General features: G+C 52.7%; 3 protein-coding genes across 3 annotated transcripts; 1 reads left to right on the top strand and 2 right to left on the bottom strand.

The window, feature by feature from the left end:
* Positions 1-1,409: 1,409 nt before the first annotated feature.
* On the top strand, positions 1,410-4,424 carry HRG_06709 (reverse transcriptase (RNA-dependent DNA polymerase) domain-containing protein; the record flags this gene model as incomplete). Its single annotated transcript, XM_044865180.1, has 7 exons — positions 1,410-1,854; positions 1,943-2,836; positions 2,884-2,980; positions 3,026-3,047; positions 3,114-3,501; positions 3,564-3,776; positions 3,883-4,424. The coding sequence occupies 7 exons, from the start codon at positions 1,410-1,412 to the stop codon at positions 4,422-4,424; spliced, it is 2,601 nt and encodes an 866-aa protein (XP_044720120.1).
* Positions 4,425-5,485: 1,061 nt separating this feature from the next.
* On the bottom strand, positions 5,486-6,335 carry HRG_06708 (kinetochore sim4 complex subunit FTA2 domain-containing protein; the record flags this gene model as incomplete). Its single annotated transcript, XM_044865179.1, has 3 exons — positions 5,486-5,513; positions 5,608-6,098; positions 6,150-6,335. 3 exons carry the CDS (start codon positions 6,333-6,335, stop codon positions 5,486-5,488), a joined length of 705 nt encoding a protein of 234 aa, XP_044720119.1.
* A 1,927-nt stretch (positions 6,336-8,262) lies between these two features.
* HRG_06707 (uncharacterized protein) lies at positions 8,263-10,401 on the bottom strand (the record flags this gene model as incomplete). Its single annotated transcript, XM_044865178.1, has 4 exons — positions 8,263-8,982; positions 9,793-10,214; positions 10,268-10,306; positions 10,362-10,401. The coding sequence occupies 4 exons, from the start codon at positions 10,399-10,401 to the stop codon at positions 8,263-8,265; spliced, it is 1,221 nt and encodes a 406-aa protein (XP_044720118.1).
* Between the last annotated feature and the right edge of the window lie 8,513 nt (positions 10,402-18,914).

Genomic DNA, 18,914 nt, shown 5'->3' with positions numbered 1-18,914 from the left:
AGCCGCTGCTGTGCGCTCGCCGCTATACGCTACAAACATGGCTCGAGCCTTGGAAGGAAAAGCTCGTCACTTGCTTCGTCAACCAGCATCGCCACTTTGGTCATACAACTACCTCAGTCGTTGAGGGTCTACATTCCTCGATGAAGCGGTTCCTTTGGTCTTCAACAGGGGATCTCACAACCGTCGTCAAGAAATTCGCTGCCTTCTGGGCTCATCAGGCCTCTGAAATTGAGGCTATTCGACGTCACGATATGCACAAAATCAGCTCCTTTACACTCAAAGACCTGTATCTCACGGTGCGCGAGAGGGTGTCATCGCGGGCCCTTACCCTTGTTGCTGAACAACACAACACAATTCGATCAAATATACGCACAAAGAAGCTAGTGAAGCCGTCAGGCTGCTGCCCTTGTAGCTTCAACATCAGCATGGGCCTGCCGTGCCGCCACCTTCTCTTCAAGGGGCTTGAAGAGCCAGTCAAAGAGAGGGCTTCGTTGCGGCTTGATGACTTCGATGTCTTTTGGCACGTACAACAAGCACCCATCTCCACAGGCTTCAAAGCGCCATTTGAGCCGTTTGTTGTGCGTGGCAAAGGCAGACCCAAGGGCGCCCTTAACCTCGAGAACACACGCAGTACGAGACGAGACCCCTCCGCATACGAGATCGTGGAAGGCATCGAACGCAGCGAGGCCACGAAGGCGCCGCCGCCGCCGCCACCGTCAACGGCGCCGCCAGCCTTGTCAACCGCTAAGAGGAATGCGACTACAGTGACGAGAGAGGGGCTGCGATACCTTCAACAGCGGGGCGATGCGTACGAGCCAGGCACACGCATGCCACGAGCATATCAACAAGCTATACGCCGTACGCCAGTCTCTGACGATGAGCTTGCTGACGAGCCCGACCAGCCCGACCAGCCCGACGAGCCTACGAGGTCACAGCACACACAAGGCACAATCATTGTCGCGATGCCTTCACAGGCGCCCTCGCAGGAGCCTTCGCAGGATGATCAGTGGGATAAGGTGGAAGCGGCCGTCCAAGACGAGGAAGAGGCACAGCAAGATTTGTATGCAGACGAACTCTCTTAAGGACAGGCAGGCTACTGGGCGGGTAGCCGGGCGGGCAGGCGTCAATTCGTTCAAATAACGCATCTTTGACCCTCAAGCCCGAATATGTGTAAATAACGTAAGCAGCCTCTGCCTGCCTCGGCGCCCGTGGGTGCGAATAGCTTCACTTTGCAAGGTGCGTGCAGAGGGCTCAAAGGGGGGCGCGTGGTAGGCGCGGGGGACGCGCTTACCAAATTGTGCGGTATCGGCGCTGCGCCTTGACCAGCCACACTACCCCAATTTTTTCGTCTACGCAATAGCCAGACTGGTCTTCCCTACGCAGGGGCCAAGGGAGCCCAATTCCTGCCCATGGGCGCCGGCAACTATGACCTGCCAGTGAAGGTCTGTGGGAAAGACCACATGCTTACCTTCCAAGACGCCCTCTGTGCTCCTGACGCAGGCGTCAACCTGGTGTCCGTCACAGTCCTTGGCAAGCAGGGGTGCTGGATCCTTGGCAATGGCGAGCACGCTGCCATTGTTAAAGGCGGCCAGATCGTGCTGACGGCCACTGTGGCTAATGGTGTCTACGTGATTGACGAGCCAAACAGAGACATCAACGCCGCACTGGCTAGCCTGCGTACTCAGGATCCTGACCTGACCCTCTGGAACGAAGCTACTGATGAAATCAGGCGTCATAGCGACCCAGCTGCCCTCGTCACCTCGCAGGTCCAAAATCCCAACCTACGCATCTGGCACGAGAGACTGGCCCACCTCAGCGAGCGCAACATCAAGAGGCTGCAAGGGATGTCCACTGGTCTGCGACCCCAATCGCCACAAGACCCGTGCGAGGCCTGCGCTATTGGCAAGATCAAGAAGGATCTCATGGGCACTCTATTCGAAAGGAACCTGGCCGCTAGAAAGTCTGCATATTGACATCTGTGGGCCGTTTCCGGACACTGGATACGACGGCAGCAGATACTGGGTGGCCATCCTAGACGACTACACTCAGTACGGATGGACCTTTAGCGTGGCCACCAAAGACAGCCTCTTCCCGATCTTCCAGGCGTTCCTTCAGAAGCATGAGACGCCTACCAGGCGATGCCTCTACGTGCGGATGGACCTAGGAGGTGAAAATCGCTCCACGCTGCTAGATGCCTTCTGCACCGACAAGGCGATCGAAGTCATCTACGCCGCCACGGAACAGCACCAGCAAAACGGGGCCATTGAGGTCTTCCATAGGGTCCTAAGCGAGAAGCTCAACCCTACGCTAATTCGGTCCGGCCTCGAGCGCAAATGGTGGCCCTACGTACTCCAGAGCATCACCTACGTCCGCAATTTGTCTCCTACAGCCAAGTTACCTATCACACCGTACGAAGCCTGGCACGGCGAAAAACCTGATGTTACCCATCTTCGAGTCATCGGATCAAAAGGCTGGGCACTACTGCCAGCAGCCAAACGCAGGAAGCTGCAGCCTAAGGGTATCCCGTGCAGAATGCTGGGGTACCAAGGGCACTGTAACTACATCCTGCTTGATAGCAGCAACAGGGTCTTCGTGTCTCCCAACGTCATCTTTGTCGAACACGTCGCCAAGCCTACGGTCTCTGAAAGACAGCCCAAGAGGCCCAAGACTGGCCAAAGCCTTGACCAGCTGATCCGGGAGGAAGGCCAGCAAGCCGAATGTCCGCCTCGGACACTTCGCAACGGCAACAATAGAACAGCCGACACCGCGTCTCTCTACACACCAGAAACTTCCACAGCGCTCTTCCACCAGACAAAGAGTTCCCCTCTGCGCTATGGCTATAATTTCGATCACGCCTTCGCAATGGCTATGGCCATCTCACAGCAATGGGAAGACCACGAGCCCTTGCCTTCAAACAGGCCATGCAGTCAGATAGCGCCAAGAACTGGCACGCCGCTATGGCGGACGAAATCCAGTCCCTGCAGGTCAACAAGACCTGGGAGCTCACTGACCTCCCGCCAGGCAGGAAGGCCCTACGAGGGAAGTGGGTTTATAGGCTGAAAAGAGGGACCGACGGCCAAATCGTCCGCCATAAGGCCAGATTCGTTGCAAAGGGCTACGAGCAACAGGAAGGCATCGACTATAGCGAAACCTTCGCCTCAGTGGTCAGGCCAGAAAGCTACAGAACAATTTTCGCCATAGCCGCCGCTGAAGACCTAGAGATCGAGCAAATGGATGTCAAGACCGCTTTCCTCTACGGGGACATCGACGAAGAAGTCTACCTCGAGCAGCCAGAGGGCTTCGAAGACGGCACTGGCCGCGTCTGCAGGCTCAAGAAGGCCATCTATGGGCTCAAGCAGGCGCCTCGCATCTGGTTCCACACCATCACCAAGTTTCTTGAGACACTAGGCTACAGGCCCATTGCGGCAGACGTCAGCGTCTTCGTCCGTGGCAAGAGCATCATCGCAATCTACGTCGACGACCTACTTCTCACTGGAGCCTGTCCTCGGAGGTCCAACGGATCAAGGATGCCCTCAGCAAACGCTTCCAGATGACTGACCTAGGTCCCTGCTCCCATTACCTAGGCATTAAAGTCACTAGAGGCAGGGCCAGGCGTCGGATCGAACTGTCCCAGCGAGCCTACATTGAAAAGATCCTGGGACCTACAACATGTCAGACTGCAACCCAACGGACACCCCTATGGCCGCAGATCCGCTCCAACCACCCGCAGAGGACTGGCACGCCCCTCCCAAGGACCAGGCCGCCTATGCCAGAGGGTAGGCTCACTGATGTATGCGATGCTCGGCACTAGGAGCGATATCTGCTTCTCCGTTGGCGCCTGCTGCAGACACCTTGCCAACCCAACGCCCCAGCACCAGACAGCTGTGAAACGCATCATGAGATATCTTAAGGGCACCATTGACTATGTGCTAGTCTTAGAGGGACCACTGCAGCCGATCCAAGGCTACACTGACGCAGACTTCGCGGCGGACCTGCACACCCGACGATCGACGTCAGGCTTCTTCTACAGCCTCGGCTCCGCAGCCATCAGCTGGACCTCCAAGAGGCAGCCCTGTGTCACGCTCTCATCCACAGAGGCCGAATACGTGGCTCTGACCCAGTCAGCCCAGGAGGCCATCTGGCTGCGTTCCCTAATGAAGGACCTAAGCCACCCACAGGCTGGGCCAACAGCCATACACGAGGACAACAAGGGCGCTATAGATCTGGCCAACAACCCTCAGCACCACTCTCGCACTAAGCATATCTCTCTTAAGTGGCACTTCGTCCGAGAGAAGGTTGCAGAAGGGACCGTCAGCCTTATCAAGATCGAAGGCACCAAGCAGCCTGCTGATGGGCTCACCAAGGCCCTGCCACGAGATGCCTTCCTCCGTTTCCGGGACTCTCTAGGCGTCAAGTCCGATTAGAAGCACCACACTGCTCAGCCTCTAATCGAGTGGGAGTGTCACAGGCTTCTTCGGCCCTCCTTAGGCACTCAAGCCTCTACACACTGACGGAGCTCTGAGGCCACTCCGCGAGATCAATCTGGCCCTCCCTTGACGAAGACCCTTCTGCAAGAAGGCAGCCACACTGACGGAGCTCTGAGGCCACTCCGCGAGATCAATCTGGCCCTCCCTTGGCGAAGACCCTTCTGCAAGAAGGCAACCACACTGACGGAGCTCTGAGGCCACTCCGCGAGATCAATCTGGCCCTCCCTTGGCGAAGACCCTTCTGCAAGAAGGCAGCCACACTGACGGAGCTCTGATGGCCACTCCGCGAGATCAATCTGGTCATCCCTCCGCAGTCCACGCGTTGCAAGCAACGAACCCGTAGGCGCGCTATTTCCCTGTGTTTTTTACCCACGAAGGTGATTTTGGGTTTTAGCGAGGGCCTAGACGGGACTATCGTTGCCGCTGCACGGCACCTTGACTGTCCGACAGAGCCGCCCTTCAAGCGAGTTTGAGGTGGGTCATCCGGACCCCCGAAAGGCGCTCCCAGGGGGTTCTGTCAGCCGCTTGGAAGTGGCATATTAAGGAGGTCACCCCAATTAAGGGTCATTACTATTTCACGTTACCTAAAGGTACTATATCTCGCCCCTTATCACGAGTTGCAGTCAGTTGGATACCTAAGAAGTGGCGCACTCTTTCCCAATATTTTTCACCCATAAAGAGGTGTTTTTTGGGTTTTAGCGAGGGCCCTAGGATACAGCACACTGCTGCACAGCACCTTCGCCTGTCTGTCAGAGCCGTCCTCAGAGCGAGTGGGAGTGTTGAAGTGGGTCATCAGAACCCCTGAACCCCTGAAAGGCTCTCTGAGGAGCCCCTGACACTGGCTTGGAAGTGATATATTAAGGTGGCATTTCTCTGTACTTACTCAAAGATTCCTTTAACCTTTAATGAACACTCAATCCGCTACACAGCCTTCAACAGGGTCTCCCCCTAGGAAAGTGAATTGCAGGTATACGATATTTACCCTTCGGGCTGGATATTCAGCCGTTGAGCCCCTTGCCTTGGCAACTTAACGGGTGTTCGAAGTATTTTACAACACCTATGTACCATGTGGCCATTGTCTCCAGAGACCCAACCGCAATAAATACCAAAATGCATATACCTATCGTAGCGGTTCAATATAACGTGCGGTTCAGTCCAAGCAGTTCCGAAATCAACAAGCTTCCCATCTCTATAGTTATCTTCCTTTATATCACGGACAAATATCCCCATCGAGTGTAAAGATCGCAGATCTCGTAGGTTGCGCGGCAAGCTTTTGACACTGACCCCGGAACCTGCACTTGCAAGATCTTCAACAATGGCATAGATCGGACGGTTTGGTGTTTTTAGGGCGTTGTCCTGTTCAACACTGAAATCAAGGTTCCACTCATCCTCCAGTTTTCGGATGTCTTTTTCCTCCAAGCGGATATAGCCGTGGCATGGAACTGCAACTTGATGCGGCAGTAATCGCCTGTCTTGCGCCTGCTTGATTCGACCGTATGCGCGGCATTCTGAGTAAAAGGGCATAACATGCCATTCCAACTCTTCTTCAGTGCAGCGGATACCCGCAGTGTAAAATTGGTGGTAGTCATACGAAATATCGTACGGCATAAACTAAGGCATAATTAACCTCTCGAGCTGCCACAGCTCCTCACCACTACTTACCACCTTCAAAGCGTAGTGCTTAGACTCGATCTCAACCTTGAAATCATGTGCCATGATCTCAGAGTGGCCCGAATATGGTTCTGAGTAGTCATCGAGCATATCTTTCCAGGTGATCGATGCGTTGGTGAGTGCAGAGGGATGCAACTTCGGACCATGGCAAGGCGGAAGTCCGTCTTGAACGTCCATGTCCTCGTCGAATAGACCATCAGCACATCTAGAGGTGCCTGTAGTCTTCCAGGAGCCCTAATTCGAGAATATTTGCTCCGCGTCCGATTTGGCTTTCTTCCGTCGGTTTGTTGTCGCCGTCCTGGTCGTGCCATGTTGTCATATTTTGCTCAAAAAATAGAGCACATAGTAGAGTGAAATTTGGAAATAATGGAGGCGGGAAATGAAGCCTGTGATCGATGGCGAGTGGATGAGAACAGAGCTGGCGAGGTAAAGCTTCCTGACTTGAGAGAACCACGGTTGTATTGCAGTGCGCGCGTCACGGTCGTCAGGGGCTGGCTGGATGATTGGAGGTAACCAACAACTCCAACCATTACGCCCAGTTCTTGTCCCAGATGCATCGCATGTCTCATTGAGGTACTACTTGTTACTCCCGTTGTGCCGATATGGGCATCGCGGTTCCCGTCGCACCCATCCTTCCCTGTCAATTTCGCCTTCCCCAGCCTCTTTGCACGTCTCTTTTCATTCAGCCGTGCAGGATACAGTATATCTGGCTGATGCTACAGACCAGAGCAACAAGGCAATATGAGGTGCATCAAGTGGCCAGAATCCGGCCTCATCGTCTTGCACCTCTCCCACGCCCCCTCCATTGCAAACTTTCCCCCTACACCCCCTTCTCCCGGCGTTAAATATCCCAGCCAACGACACCACGGAGCGGGTAGCTACGCCGACTCTAGCCGAGTCGAGACCGCCCTCAGACCGCCCTCTGGTCATACCGGCTTCCCAGGCACGACCCTGGGGCCGACCTCCCTTCCTACGAATCCTCTCCGAGATGCGACCGACCATGCCTTGCAGATTGGAGACGCAATGTGACCATCACGTCGTGCAACCACCTGTTCACCAACTTGACCCGCTCCTTGAAGCTGTTAATCCCGACGTGAGCATCCCGCCCCTTGCCACGCAGGCAGCCTCCCTGCAAGCCTCGCCACTTTCCGTTACTTCAATATGTATTGCCCTGCTTCGGACTAAGCTGAGGGAGTAGAGATCAGGGGGTGAACCTGCCTCAGGTCCACCCCCTGACCCTCACTACGGGGATCCTGTGGGCTAGTCTGACCTAAGACCACCTAATCACTTTGGAAGTCTGTCCCTACTCTTGCTTGGTAGTTGGCTTGCTGATGACATTAGAGAGGGGATGAGTCGGATGACCGGCGCATAGATGCAGAATCTGACGGTGTTCCAGCCAAGGATGAGCATTATCTGATGGAAGGGTGGCCAAGAGTAAGGCCAATTGCTAGGCATTCTCTCTTAGGGGCGGCTTGCAGGCATCAGCCAAGCACTAGTAGATCACAGTTCCGACAGAGGAGGAAGGCGCATGAGTAAACCGGGCAGATACATGCCACTAGACGGCTAGAGTCGCATTGCTGTGACTCACGAGATGATTTGCTGGAGCTCACATCAGGGGCTACAATGAAGCTCGACAGGGAATCGGGAAGTCTGTTCTACTCTTATATGACGGTGTTGGTGAAATGTTGTGTCAATACACATCGGAATAAGGGGGTCACCACAGCTAGATTCAAGATGCATGTTCTATCTCTAAAGGGGCAGTCTGAAGGGCTATTTATACAGGAGGCCTTAGGGAGTTCTGGAGACCTCCTGAGTATGGGGCTCTACCGTGCATAGTTGGCTGTGCCCACGCATAAAGGGGTAGCTTTCCTTACTCAGGAAGTCCTGATGCGTTACTGCTACAGAGGCCAGGAATCCCTTTTCCAGGTCCTCCCTAACGGGGCTGCCCTGGTCCACAGACAGAAGGATATCAAAAGGCTTTAGTGAATCGGTAAGGGCATGGCCAACAGTGCCAATCTTCAATATATATTTAAAACAACCAATGGAATCGGCGATACGCCCTGCAGGCCCTCGTCAACGCGTGTCAGCAGGTGCTCCTAGGGAATCATAATGCGGTACCACTGCGTTTGGATAAGTCGGCACAGAATAATGCAAGTGCATTACCGTACGGCCGCCAGTAGACGTAGGCTGTGTTGTTACCATGGCTTGGCCGGGACTGTCGTGCATCGACGGGGACGGTTGCCCGCCATAGACGCAGCCTTGTCGCGTGGTGCTCGCGCGACTCAATGGGGTTGTCGGTGGATACGGAGAATGAACAGCCGATGCCATGACTGCAGTAGCCACGCCCATGTGATGTTGATAGCCGTACGAGGACGTTACGAGCTGCGACGGCTCCCAGACGGACGAACTTGTCGTCGACCCTCGGTGGTGGAGGGTTCCGAATCGACTGTCCCGACAAATATAGGGAGAAGTCTTCATCTAGACTGGCCAGTTGTCGCGGCATCAGGAGCCGTTGTAGCGACTGGACAGCGGCACTAGGGTCGTCGGCGTGAAAGGGTTGGCCTTGGTTGGAATCAAGTGGCAAGGTGCCCGACTGCAAGAAACGGGTTATTTGGTCGTCGCTAATGCCATGCCTGTTGAGGAGCTCCTGGAGCTGCTTGTTCTCCTCGGCTACTCTTCTCGCGGCCATCTGGACCTCGGTCGAGGCCTCGATGCCCTGAGTCTCGTATTCTCTGAGTCGCCGTTTGAGGTCCTGGACATACTCTCTCCGTCGGGCGCGTGATCTCCTCTGGTTGTCTCGAATTCGGGCTAATTTGTTCTCGCGCTAGAGCAGAGAAAGAGAAAGGGACTCTGCTGTTAGTTAAGGCCTTTCCAGTCTACGGTATCACCTGGGTTGATGTCACTTACCGCGAGGGTTGACATTTGGCTTGCAAGCTTGTTTGGGGCCGCTCTCCTTGACTAATGAACGAGGAAAGGATTGTAAAAATAAGCGTCTCCAAGTAGAATATCTGTGAGCGTGTAAGAGAACGAGAAATGCGAAATTAACAAGTTATAGAGAGTTGGGGGGAAGAGCTGGAAGAATTGCTCCAGCGGCTCCAATCACTCGAGACGCATGCAAACCATGGCGCAGCCCTTGCAGCCTTCACGGATATTTGGACAGGTGACGGTTGGATATGCATTTCGGCGTCTCAAATAACTACACGTCCTCATGCGCACGTCCTCATGCGCCTCGCTGACTGTCCACCCCAGCCGATCGAGGACAATGGAGAGTGTGACATTGTCTGGCGCGGAATGCTTAGTGGTTCAGGATTCCTCGCGAATTCCGCAAAACGAGGTCATAGAGAGGCGACCTCCAACTTTAATGTCAATGATCTATTTTGTAGTGTTCTCTACTGCGACGGCGTACAGCAATGTAGCTACGGCGCAAGGTAGCAATAGCCAGTGTTAGAAGACGAGTTTATATTATTACATGCTCGTTCTCGCTGTGGCATCTTCGTCCATTTCTCTCAAGCTTTCACTCGCATATCTCTTCAGTTTTACAAGGTTCATTTCCTTCGCTATATTCTCAACGGCTTTAAAAAGCTGTCGCTACTTGGGTTAGTTCCCAATCAAGGTTGCTTCTGGGAGAACTTACAAATGCGTTCTCCGTCCCCGCGATCAAAACAGCCGCCCTCATAGAGGATATACCGACGAGAAATCTCCATGTTCTCGGCCACAGGGTATGGAGGGTCTCCTCCGAGTGTGTCTGAGGATCCAAGCTGTCCTTGGAATTGTGCAATCGTCTGGAGATCTCGAGGTGATAGTGTTGATGAGCACGCTTGCGCAAATACGCGTGCTCTCTCGAATTCTCTTCAATCTCTTTGAAAAGTTGCCGCATGATACCAAAGACAATTGTTTGGAAGGCGACGGTAGGGACCTCCGTATGCGTGCTGGGTAAGCGACTGGATGTCTGACGGAGGCCCTCGGATTGAGATTTCATGGCCTCTTCGATTTGTGCCATCTGGGGCTTGTGCTGAGTCGCATTGTTCAACTCGTCCGCGGCGTTGCCTGATTCCCCTATACCATTCACGTCAGTAAATGTTCGCTGCCGCCATGACATATCACGAAACCGTTCTTACTATCGTCCTGGCGCTCGGGCTTTGGAGCGGCTGTCGTGGCTTCGGCGTGTAGGTTGGGTTTTGCTGAGCCGAGAGCCTTTCGCACTTGCGTAGGAGTCGAAAAGAGGACGCCGAGGTTGTGACATTGTCTCGTTTAGATTCGCTACCACGAGCTCTCGCATGTGCTCTTAGTAGCGCGTGTAAGCCGTAAGTGCCGCAAGATACTCACGACCTAGAAGTCGAGCGTTGAGTCAAGGAATGAATGGAAGACGTAGTTGGTAGCAGAGCTGGGAAACACGACGTGAAAGCCGGACAGGTAATCATACAAACCAGCAGTCTATGGTGGCATCTAGCAAGCGGAGCGTGTAAATATCGCGATGTCTCGTTTTCCCACCCTAAGGGGTGTCCCTGACGGCTCTCTAGAGCCGCTCCTTTGGACTTCCGGCTAATTTTCATATATTGCGAAGTATTGCTACCTCGTTAGATGCAAATGTAGGTCTCGCGAAGGTCGCCGTCTTCTTCCCGAAGTTGATGCCGAAGTGGGCAGCCCTCCCCTTGTCGCGAGGCTCCCTCCGCTGCAAGCTTCGCCATCCCCGACACTTCCCAGGCATGCACATGTACATTGTCATACATTGGGTCAACGACGAGGAAGAGAAATTAACGGACAAGTCCTGCCTCGCGTTCCTCCTGAACCCCGTCGCAGGGAGGCTGCGGACTAGTCTGCACGATTCGGTTCGCCCCTGTGCCTACAGAGAATTTGGCTACTCGTAATTTTGCAGCATTAGCGGATGTGATCGGCGCATAGATGCAGAAGCTGAACCTGGTCAAAGACGCATAAACCATCTCAGGGGTGGCCGGCAGGCGTCAGCGAAGCAACAACGGACCACAGCCCGGAAGTGGAGGAAGGCGCATGATCCCACCCGACGATATGTGCAATGAGATGGCCAAAGCTGCGCCTTGGGGATTCTCGGGATGATTCGCTGGAGCTCTCGTCCCGGCCAAGGCAGCCCGTCTCATACTCGTTTAGATAGTGAAGGAGGTAGGCACCACCCCCTTTTGTCCCAGTTTCCATATCTCCCATTTTCTTGCAACTCTCCGAAAGCCAACGAAGCCCTCCTTCCCGCCATGTCGACTAACACTACCTCGACTATACAGGGGAACATGAGTTCCACTGAATCGATTGCCTGTGGACAAACTGGTCATCTTCGTGCTCTCGATATGCTTCTTTGTCCTACCTCGCCCACATCAGAATTCTCGGATACCGAAAGCCAATTCAACAGCACAAACTGCCGTGACAAATATCCACAAGACGAGATTGAAGTGTCACCTACACAAAATATACAGCCCTCGTTTGCACCTAGCGATCTTGAAGAGAGTGATTACTCTTCATTTTGGGGCGATGACAAGGAGAATCGTCCTCCTACTGGGCTCGTTTTTCGAGTCACTGTATCCGATACTTGCCATCGAGTAGAGGCCAGCGGTACAGTCGAGAACGGACAAGGCAAACAGGTTGAGATGGAACTTGACCTCCTCTCTGCAAGCCTGTTAGAATTACTATCAGCCTTTCTCAGTCTTCTCCTTCGGACTCATCACGACACACCAGGAAATGCGAGCGGAGAGACCATGGCGGGATATACGGGGGTGTGAGTACAGAATGTCGAGCGCCTGAAAGAATATGGCAAAGCCATGGGCAAGGGCATAAGCGACAGCGGATTCACAAAATCCGGAGGAGCAAGCAACCAGCCGTGGAGGAGTGTTGAATTGTTATATCTTCACCAGCCCTTATAATGGTAGTAGTCCTTAGATATCCCCTCTAAGAAACGCTGGTTCCACAAGCTGGCATTTGCATCCTCGCTCGCCTTCATGCGAGACTTGTCGGGGAATTGCCCTCGGGTCACCGAATCATGCGAGGCGTATCGATGATCCAAAACGGCGTCGGGTGTGAGTGCCCCCTGCTGCCTTTCCAACACGAGTCCAAGTCTAAGTGAGTCGGTCAACTCGGTCATGAGCATACTGCGGCGAGTCGTTCGTGGCGATAGAACTGCCCGGGTTTTCCGGGGTCGCATGTGACTTGAGCATGCAGAAAATTGAATCGAGGCTCCTCGCTAGATCCCTGTCTGAGGTTGACTGTTGCTTTCTTGCACCCTCCACCATAAGCGTGATGAGTGATTGCCATTGCCTTTCCCTAGGTGTCGTACGGTGGAACAGCCGCCACTTCATGCTCGGCTCGCCGCTTTCACTGCCATCAGAACTGTAGTCGTTCACGGCGAGCTCGTCGCCCCCCCGAATTTGGAATTTGATTGATACTTCACTTGCGGAGGTAAGCTAAGCATATCTGGACGTCTGGACACTGTCTACAGCGTGCATATTAGGGCGAGACGAGCCGGTTATCCTTAGCGAGCCCTTCTGCGAGTCCGATGAAGTCTTTAAGGATATGTCTTTCAAACGACTGGTGGATGTTTGCGTGAACTATCGTGGGTATTTCGTTCGAGGAGAGTGTAACTGAAGTAAAGATCGAACTAAAGATCATGATTGACGTGGAAAGCAGGGCTTCATTTATGCTTCGGAAGGCACACTTGCGTCGCGCTTCCAACTTGGATTACTTGGAGCTTTTGCACGACCTGAATGCAGTATGTGCGTGTGGCCCAAACTTGGGACGCTTAAATCTAAGGAAGTGGCCGTAGATGGAGGGCATAAAGTGATGTAATTATCGTCTGTCTGATTCAGTGCCCTTGTAAGGTGCACACACGCAACGAAACAGAGAGTGAGGAGCGGGGGCCAGTGGTTCAATTGATTGATCTCTGAAGAACTCATAAAATACCCGGGAATAGACTCTCTTCTTTATATGATAGCATTCCCCGTTTCCTGCTCGGAGGTGTGATTTCTTCTAGCGCGTAACAGCCCTCAGGATAGTACAAGGTGCTCCGTCGACCGTTCAGCACCGGGGGGCTGTCACCACAGACAGCTGCACCTCTCTGTCTACCCGTTTCCTCTGGTGCTCTCTCATCATACTGTCTAGAGGTACTGCTGGCACAACTAAAATCGCCAGACAAAGTCCACACTGACCTCCAAACTGGTGTCTCACCCAACCAGTCACAGAACATATCAGGAGCACAGATGATGCTAGGAACACTAATCCGCTCACTGCTCCAAGCCACGGCATCCCCTGGTTTGACGTCGGCTGCTCTGGCTGAAGCTGGTTAGAGTGCCGGTCAAAACGACGGAAAGACTGTGTCTTCCTCCATATCGCCATAACCATAATAACGGTAACCAAGTGAGACACCATTGGAGCAGCCCACCAATATTCGACGCCGGATAGCCTGGACTGCCAGACAGTCGCCCCAATAAAGGGAAGGTGAAAGACTAAGGCTAGTCCAAAATGATGATTCTCGCCTTGGAGGTCAGGCTCAACGGCGCTGCAAAAATAGGCGTAAATCAAGGGATCGACAACTTGAATAAGCTGTAAACCATGAGTATATCGGTGAGGTAGTTAGATGGGCTTGAATGGGAAGTACCTCAATGATGTCGACGCATAACATGGTGACCCCTTTCCAGGCTGTGAAGAAGGGGTAGGCAAGGACGTTTGTTAGGTGTCCATTTCTCGCACTGCCGAACAAAGCGGCGAATACCAGTCCGATACCCAAGAGACAGGCCGTGGAGATCAACGCCCAAGTTCGCCTACGCGAAGCTTCTCGTGGCTTGACTCTGATCATCCAGTACAGGTACGGCGCCAGGAAGATCGTGGTCACGGCAAACACTACACCGGCCTCGGTGACCTCCCTGATGGCAATCTCGTCTTGCATGTCGACATGTGGCAACCTTGGACGGTGGAGAGCGGATTTCGGAATTAAAGAATATGAGAATATGAGCACTGGGTTTGCCCGGAACAAGGCGTACCTTATATAATGTTAAGTCATAACAGCGAATGTTGGTACTTGAAGAGTAACGTTTAGTGAAGAGAGCCACAGGACGTTGTCTAGTCGCTTTGCAAACGGGCAGACATACCTAGAGTGAGATGGTGATGGGTGCTTTATGCATAGTAAGGTTACACCATCATTGCCTTGAGACTGGGCTATAGTTGACATGATGATTTACATATATGAGGCGGGTGAGCTTCCTCCACATAGAAGCGGCCTGGACAGATTAGGGTGGGCGGAACGGCACGTCTTCAACGGGTCAATGCGGTTGGCCTCCTGTTATGAGGCCATCCAGTAGATCTACATCACCAGCAGTGCATACAACCTGGTTCATGCAATATGGCTTGCATGCGTCTAAGCTCGCATTGACAAGGGACTTCGGAACGCCATGGGCCTGCGCAGAGGGCAACTGCTGTCAAAATGAACGTGGTCGTGACGACACCAGGAGCTCTCTGGTGGAGATGAACCAAACAAAGAAGGTCAAAGACACGAGCAAAAGGCGTCGTTGCTCCATTCCACATTGGGGTTTGTGAGACAACAGCGTGGCTGCAGGAAGCGTGACTCTCAGCTCTCCCTGGTCGTCCTGATCTCGACCTCGTCGGGGCCGTCGGTCGTGAGCATCAAGAAAAGGCAGGATTTTCAGGCGGGAAGTGAAGGAACAGGAGAGAGATCTCTGAGATGGGAAAAGAGAATTAGGTACCTGGCGACTCCTCCGGCTTGTTCGTCTCCTCAAGAATCATCTCCATCGCCCTTGCTAAAAGTGCTCTACCCTCATCACTGTCTAACTTATCAACAGAACACGATCCTTGACCCTCCATAAAAAGCGCTCTCGCACTGGAACTCGCTAGTTTGACGATTCTTTTGGTCTCTTCCTGCCATGTTTCGCGCATGCTTGTTTCCATCTCGGCGGTGATGCTCGGGATGTTCACTCCCCGGAAAGGCCCCCAGATATTTTCATCCCCACTGAGCTTTCGACAGTACCAGTAACGGAATAAAGGTGATTCATCTTCGAGGTCGTGGAAATTGTGGCTGAGTCTTTTGTGAGGGTCCTGCATACACATCTTGCAAGTTTCGGTGATGATCTGAAAGGGTTGGAATCCAAGTCGGCATGGTTGGTCATGGCTGCATTCCTTCAGATCAGCATCGTTGACGTGACCGCATCTAATCGAGCCTTGGGTGATAATATGTGATGCCATCGTTTTATTGCAGGTAGTTTGACAGCGCTTGTTTGACCCGCAGAAGACTTGGTACGGTATTGGTTATGAGTGTGTTCATGTGTGTAAGGGGCTACGCCCCTATGTGTAGATCTGGCATAGCCAGACTAGTCACGTGCGAGTGCCACGGACACGGCTCCTAAAGGGAGCGATGGTAGACACATCTCCCTTTTACACTCTTTGTAGCTCAATTTACATCAATTACGCCCAGCACCTGTGCCAACAGTGCTGACCCGTAACAATGTGTGGGTCATTCAATGCCTTACATGTGAGAGATCCAGCTTCATAGCTGTCAGCACTCTTTCTGAGCCTACAATTTGAAGAGCTAATACTTCATCTAGAAGCTGTCGCAAAGTTGAAGTCTCATTACTATGCTATGTCGTTGGCGGTATCACCTGCGGCACACATGCAGGGTGCAAGCTCGGTACGAGTTCAATCTGGTAGGTAATCGTGCCCGCCCCACTTTTTCGGATTTCGCTTTTCCCCCTTTTTGTATTACGCCGGAGGTGTTCCCCATAGGGCCACGACGCTAAGCTACGGACCTACTGTACATGTATGTATGTGTATTTCACCCGGAGGATTTCTCCTATAGGGCCTAGACGTAAAAGCTAGCGACATTTCAATACATTAATGCGTAACACCTTAAGCCCCACGACCTACTGTACATTGTTCCATCTCACCCTCGGATTTCGCTTTGGTGGGTGAGTCGAAGCGAAATCCGAGAAAGTGGGGCGGGCATGATTAAGGCGACCAGGAAAAAGCCAGTACGTACCTACTTCGTGACCGATGGGTCGACGGGAAGTGGGCCAGATGCTCAAAGTTGCAAGTCACTTGTTGCAGCATGCGCTGTTGATCTCATGCGTAACAAGCTGCTTACGGGCTGGCTGCGCAGTCCCCACTGTTCTGCGCAAGATATTTGCGCAATCGTGCAAGAGCGCAAAGCTTAGCAATCCCACTGGATTCCGGTTTGGGAAGGTGGCACTGAAAGCGCGCGGGGCTGAAGCGAGCAAAATTACTAATATCTGCGCAACAATTTTCCTCATGCTTTCTACTTAATAATCATTCCTTGCGCAGCTGGCGCAACGTGCGCACAAATCCTCGCCCCAAGCCTTGCCTGCACCAGGTTTAGCAATCATGGCGGGGAGTCAGCAGCCACATATCGATGCGAATCTCCAAGATGCGAGCGGAGGTGCGAATCTCGCCAGCACGGTCATTGAAGCCCTTCGACAATGCCTCACCGAAGAACAGACCACGGACAAAGCACCGCCTGGGTTCGACAGAGCTCTAGAGGCTCTTTCCCATCAGACCATACTTCGCGCGCCTTCCTAGATGCTGGATTCGGGGTTTGGTACGCGTATTTTCTTGCGACTGAACGCAACCAATTTCTCAAGGATTCTGCGGCCCAGCTATCACCTTCCAATCTACGACACGTAGTCGCCGAGGTATCTCGAAGTAACACTCACGATTCCGTGAAAAGACGCATTCACCACATCATCTTTCGTTCTGACCGTAGCGCTAAACGTTGCAGTAAGTCGTTAAGACTTTATGTTCGCCGTTGGCTAACATTTCAGAACTGCTCAGATTGAACAAAGTCGAATTACCCGCTCCACCGGAGGCATCGACCCCCGATCCAAATCCACGTCCTACCCAACGTTCGCGTCTTGATTGCGAGCAGCAAAGTCTGTCTCGAGAGCCGGACTCGACCGAAACCTATCGTTCGCAATTCATGAATACAGATGTCATGACACAGGAAGATGAGGGCTCGGATTCTAATCCAGGCCGAGGACGTGCCCAGCCGGACACAGTACTCGCGAGCCAGAATAAGGCTTGTGAATGGATGGCCTTTGATATCGACTCTAGATATCAACATGCCTGGCCGAAAGCCAAGAATCTTCCCTTCGTCTTCTCACATTATATTTGCACTGCGGTCACCAAGAGGACTGATGAGGCTTCTGTTATGCTATCCTTCCCATCAGATCCGACCGATTGTCGATTGGTTTTCGATATATCCGCAAAAGAGGTGCAATATGTCGCTAAGGAAGTTTTTGACATCCATATTCGGGAAGAAAATGGACGACGACGTGTCGTTTCTGAGAAGGGTGCGACCATGGACATCAACAGCAGTATAACGCTAAGAGGGGGCATAGCCGTGGCTCTGGACAGTATATTCGGACAAATGGTAGGTGCAGCAATTCGACATAGTCCGCGACGTATAACCGAGCTTTCAATGGGTGCTATGCTATCGGAGTGTTTATCTATGGAAGTCTGGGACATGGTTGATCATCCAAGTCGGCTCAACTTCATCGTTGAGGCACAGAATCTGACCTTATTGTACCAGCAACTTTGGCGAGCTTGATTTAGTAACTGGCATCGATCAAGTCTTCTTTCTGATTTCTCCCCAGTTAAATAGACTGAACAACCTTCCGGCAACATCCATTGCCCAGTGGACCTCATGCTCAACCAGCTCTTATCCGCAGACATTTTATAGTAGGCAGCACAGTTTTTCCATAACATAAACTCTCTGTTCATGTAAACCCCGACGCCGACTTCCATCGCACTACTAAAGGTCGTCTTGTCAAGATCCTGGCTTGGATCCTGGCTGGGATCCTGGCTTGGATCCTGCGCTTTGTGTTAGCTACGTTTTGAGGGATATGGATGGATGGACCTGCCATTTGGATGGCCTAAGATGGGGAGAGGTCTTCGGTATGTGAGACGGCTCCAGTGAATGGCAGTTGACCGTCAGCTCTTCGCCCGAGGTACCTTTGAGTTCTTGTTATGGATTCCTGAGAAATACAAATGATCTTCTTCAGATACTTCCAAGGGTCTGAAGGCTTGACTGCTGAGTCTCAGGTGGTTCGACGGGAAAAACAGGTGTAAGCGGAGCTCCTGCCGAGGTGATCCGTTGAAGCCTGACTATTCCTCCTTAGGCTCTGATGACGCAACCTGTTTTCACCTAGATAAATGTGGTAGAAAACATTCATTGCGCAGATTCTGTGTCTGCGCGGAATTGTGGGTATCTCTGCGCAGAGATGCGGGTACGGGACGGGATGATGCCTAGATTACCCAGCGCAACAGCTATAGCGCGCCACGAGCAGTTGCGCGCCAATGAGTAAAAACGCAAGCAACGTGCTAACGACTTGCAGATTTTTCCAGCCACCTAGCCTGCATGGGTTGAATGGATGGATGGATGGATTTATTTCGCCCGGAGGGAGGTCCCTATAAGGCCTTTACACAATCTAGTTACATTTCAGCACGTTTGGTACCTAACTCCCCAAGCCCCAAGGATTGTTGTCTTGTCGCTTGTTGGTCAACCTCGTTAACATTAGTCTCATGACAGGCCTGCTTGAAGGCCAAATTCTCCAAGTGTTCAGCATCCTATTCGCGGCAGCTGAAGCGCGGCCTGCCAAATTCGAAGCTGAATTATGTTAGTAAAGTCGCGTGTTGGAGTTCAATTATCTCCCGGTGGTTGCTGATCCCTGTCGAGCCTTTTCGTCTCAATCGCAAATTTGATCGCCGCACGAACCGCCT

The sequence above is a fragment of the Hirsutella rhossiliensis genome (assembly GCF_020360975.1).
Source record: "Hirsutella rhossiliensis strain HR02 chromosome Unknown scaffold00006, whole genome shotgun sequence".
Lineage (NCBI taxonomy): Eukaryota > Fungi > Ascomycota > Sordariomycetes > Hypocreales > Ophiocordycipitaceae > Hirsutella > Hirsutella rhossiliensis.
Note: the sequence above shows the minus strand (reverse complement) of the source record. Positions and strands in the feature narration are given on the sequence as shown.